The 3,540-nt window shown below is 53.9% G+C and overlaps 1 protein-coding gene across 1 annotated transcript in view; it reads left to right on the forward strand.

Moving 5' to 3' along the window:
* Nucleotides 1–3,540, forward strand: part of ADAMTS14 (ADAM metallopeptidase with thrombospondin type 1 motif, 14) — a 99,616-nt gene that overhangs the window by 1,057 nt on the left and 95,019 nt on the right. Inside the window, exon 2 of the mRNA XM_010852395.1 lies at nt 876–1,318. Coding sequence (XP_010850697.1) covers nt 876–1,318 — 443 coding nt within the window. The remainder of the gene's footprint in view (nt 1–875; nt 1,319–3,540) is intronic.

Consider the following 3,540-nt stretch of genomic DNA (forward strand, 5'->3'; position numbering starts at 1 on the left):
TGTAGCCTGGAGCATGGGGCCATGACCTCACACTTAATTCAGTCCGAGTGGGCAGGTCACCCGTGCGTCTCCTTTTATTTTTGAAGATCTATATTTACCCAGCTTGGGGCTGGGCCATGTCGAAATTTCGGCAGCCACTGTGCTGCTTAAAAAAGTTTCCTTTCTAAACTTGGAAAAACGTAGAACCTGTATTCCTTCCCTTCCCTCTCCAGCTCCTCTTTTCTCCCTGACGCGTGCCCAGGATGCCCTGAGTTTCTAGGTGTGTTTGTTTTGCCAACTGTGTTCCAGGAGCTCAGTGAGGAGGGCCCTACCCCAGGCTGGGCTGGTGACTTCAGTTCCCTGGGGAGTTTGGGCACACCCGGCCACCCCTCTCTTTGCCCAGGGGCTTTCGGGGAATTTCCTTTGTAGTGCCCAAAGTTGGAAGGTTTGTTGCTACAGTGACAGGATTCTGTTTGGCATCATTTATTTTCCTCTGCTAAGTGTAACAAAGATCTGGGATTATTGCGAGCAATTTGTGTCTAGCAGTTTATGAACTTGAACACCGATCATCTGAGTGCAGAGATCCAAGAGCTGAGGGAGCACTGGGTGAGAAATGGATGAATTTGGACTAAGGGGGTCCCTCCAAAGTGCAGTCAAGGTTGCAGATCCTTTCCTGTCCCGTGGGGTTTCCAGCTTTGCAACCCTATGGACTGTGCCTGCCAGGCTCCTCTGTCCATGGGAGTTTTCAGGCAAGAATACTGGAGTGGGTAGCCATTCCCTTCTCCAGGGGATCTTCCTGACCAAGGAACTGAACCTGCATCTCCCGTGTCTTCTGCATTGCAGGTTGATTCTTTACCTGCTGAGCCACCCGGTAACTCTTTCTTTATTTCCAACAGAGCTGCGCTTCTCAAGAAAACTCAGTGACTATGGCGTGACAGTGCCCTGCAGCACAGATTCTCAGGGACGCTTCCTCTCGCATGTGGTGTCCGGACCAGCGGCAGCCTCCACAGGGAATGTGAAGGGGGATGGGCCGCCCTCACCACTGTCACACTCCGGTCGCCTGCGGGTGGCTCGAAGCCCACTGCGCCCTGAAGGCGTGACCCTGCAGCCTGGCAGGATGGGGCGCTCCTCCCTGTACTTCAACGTCACTGTGTTTGGGGAGGAACTGCACTTACACCTGCGGCCCAACCGCCGACTGGTTGTGCCCGGAGCCTCGGTGGAGTGGCAGGAGGATTTTCAGGAGCTGTTCCGGCAGCCCTTGCAGAGAGAGTGTGTCTACACCGGGGGTGTCACGGGCATGCCAGGGGCAGCTGTCGCCATCAGCAACTGCGATGGATTGGTAAGGGACAAGCCTCTCATCAAGCTCCACTCCCCCATCCTCTCCCTCACTTCCCACCGTCCCCCGCTCTGCCTGTGAGCCAGACCAATGTGGTTTTCTCCTTGGCTCCCATGTGTTTGGGATTCCTGTGGGCACGGCCTGAAGTCAGGGCCAAGTCGGGGGCTGCGCTGCTTTCCAGAGAGAACCCCACATGCCCCACTGGCCACAAGGTTCACACTCTGTCGGCTTTAAAGTGGCCAAGATAGGATGGTACCTTATCCTCTTGATCCCCCACCATCTACTGACGCACCGGGACCACAGCTCACTGTCAGGGATCTGAGTATGCATGCATGCAGGTGTGAGGCAGGTGGGCTTTGCTGGGGCTGGGTCCTGGCTGCGCCGCTCCTGAGCCACAACGCTTTGGATATGTCACTTGCCCTCTGGTGGTCCTTTCCCTCACGTGTGGAGCAGTGTTTAATCTGCACGTATTTACTGTACGTGCTCCTGTCCAGCCTGGCGGATATGGCACCGCCTAAGACAGACATGGCCCCTGCCCTCCCGGACCTGATGTGCTGGTGATGACAATATGACCGACCTCACCAGGCAGCATGGCCAGTGGATGGCACTTGCTTGGCACATGGTCAAGGCTGCCGGTATCAGCTGCTGTTATTCTCTTTACTATTGTGTCCTTTCTCATGCCCCACTGTCTCTGGCCCTGAAGCCAGCCTGCTCTTCTGTGGCTCTCTGCTCTGAGTTCCCTTTCTTAGGACTCCGTCCTCCCAGGCACAGGGAACCTCCTGCTAGTTGGTTCCATGTTGCAAACCAGAAAGCCACAGGTGGCTTCTGTCCTCCTCACACTCAACTGCTGCCGGATCCCATTCCCCTCGCTGCTCTGTCTGCTGTGTCAGGCCCTCATGAGCCTCCATGGCAGCCGCAGGGCCTGGATGGGTGCTGTTTTCATGGTCTCTGCTTTACCAAGCACAGGCTGATATGTCCACGAAAGGAGCTGCCCGTGCCTCTGCCTTTCGGCTTTAAGAAAGGGATGAATCAGATGGTTCAATTGTAAGGGGGCTTCTTTCCTCACTGGCAGGGCTGGGAGCACTTCTTACCATTTTCCCATTCTTAAGAAGTGTCTTCCTGCTCAATGTCATGGCTCCTTTGTCTAGATCAGTGTTTCTCAATCTTTTTTTTCATTATCATCCCCCGGAGGAGCTTTTTGGATACGTTTCCTCTAATTGCTCCCCGATGAAACCCTAATACCATAACTATATTGAATATGTCTTTAAACTCTCTGTATATCTATGTTTTATGTATAAAATGAGTGAATTTTTTTGCTTCCCAAAGAATCAATTTTTGCCCATTGGAGACACCAGAGCCCCACTGAAAGGCAGGGTCTAGGCAGTGGTTGTTTCTTAGAGTGGAGTGTATACCAGAATCACCTGGAATGTGAGGGTTCTGTGGAGCAGACTTGGAGGAACCCAGACGGGAAGGCCAGCTGTGAGGAGGCTGAGACCTTGTCCTGCCGCCAGGGTGAGCCTTGGCTGCCAGCCCACCCTGGCTCAGCAGTCCAGGGACTCTCCTCAGCAGGAGCCCTCAGTCAGCCTTGGCTAGCACCGTGCTGTGGCCACCGGTTTTGGTTGAAAATCCAGAGTGACATGGGAAGTCACCCAGAGACGCAGTGTCTTTATAGACAGAACGCACCAGGGCATGTCGGTGGCTTGGGCTGAAGGACAAGGTTACCTGAAGTCATCAGTCACATGGGCTGTAAGCTGTTTGGTGACAGAGATGGTCTCCTTGACCACCTCCATTAATGTCTATGGGGATCTGAACAAAGGCGTGAGTGGTGATCGTTGCCAGTAATAGATAGCTACCCACCCTCTTTGCACTCTGGAAACCCTGTCATTGAAGCAGCTCAGCAGGCGTTGACAAGTGGGCACTGGATGCTTAGCTGACATTGATGACTTGTGGTGGCCTCTGAGTAAATGTTCTCATTGGCTGTGTGACCTGGGCAGGCCACTCCCCCTCTCTGGGCTTATTCCTCTCATTTGTCCAAGGAGGGGCTGCCCTCGCTGCTTGCGGGCAGATGGAAATCTATTCTGTGTGACATTTGCAGAAGTTGGATCCGGTGTTGGAGGCTATCCACAGATAGGCTTCTGGAAGCCTATTCCGCAGTAGAACTGAGGCTCCAGGAGTGGCTTGCCTGGTCCCCTTGCCTTTGATGGGAGGAAGAAGTGGACGTCATG

This window comes from Bison bison, unplaced genomic scaffold (assembly GCF_000754665.1).
Source record: "Bison bison bison isolate TAMUID 2011002044 unplaced genomic scaffold, Bison_UMD1.0 scf7180017864309, whole genome shotgun sequence".
Classification (NCBI taxonomy): domain Eukaryota; kingdom Metazoa; phylum Chordata; class Mammalia; order Artiodactyla; family Bovidae; genus Bison; species Bison bison.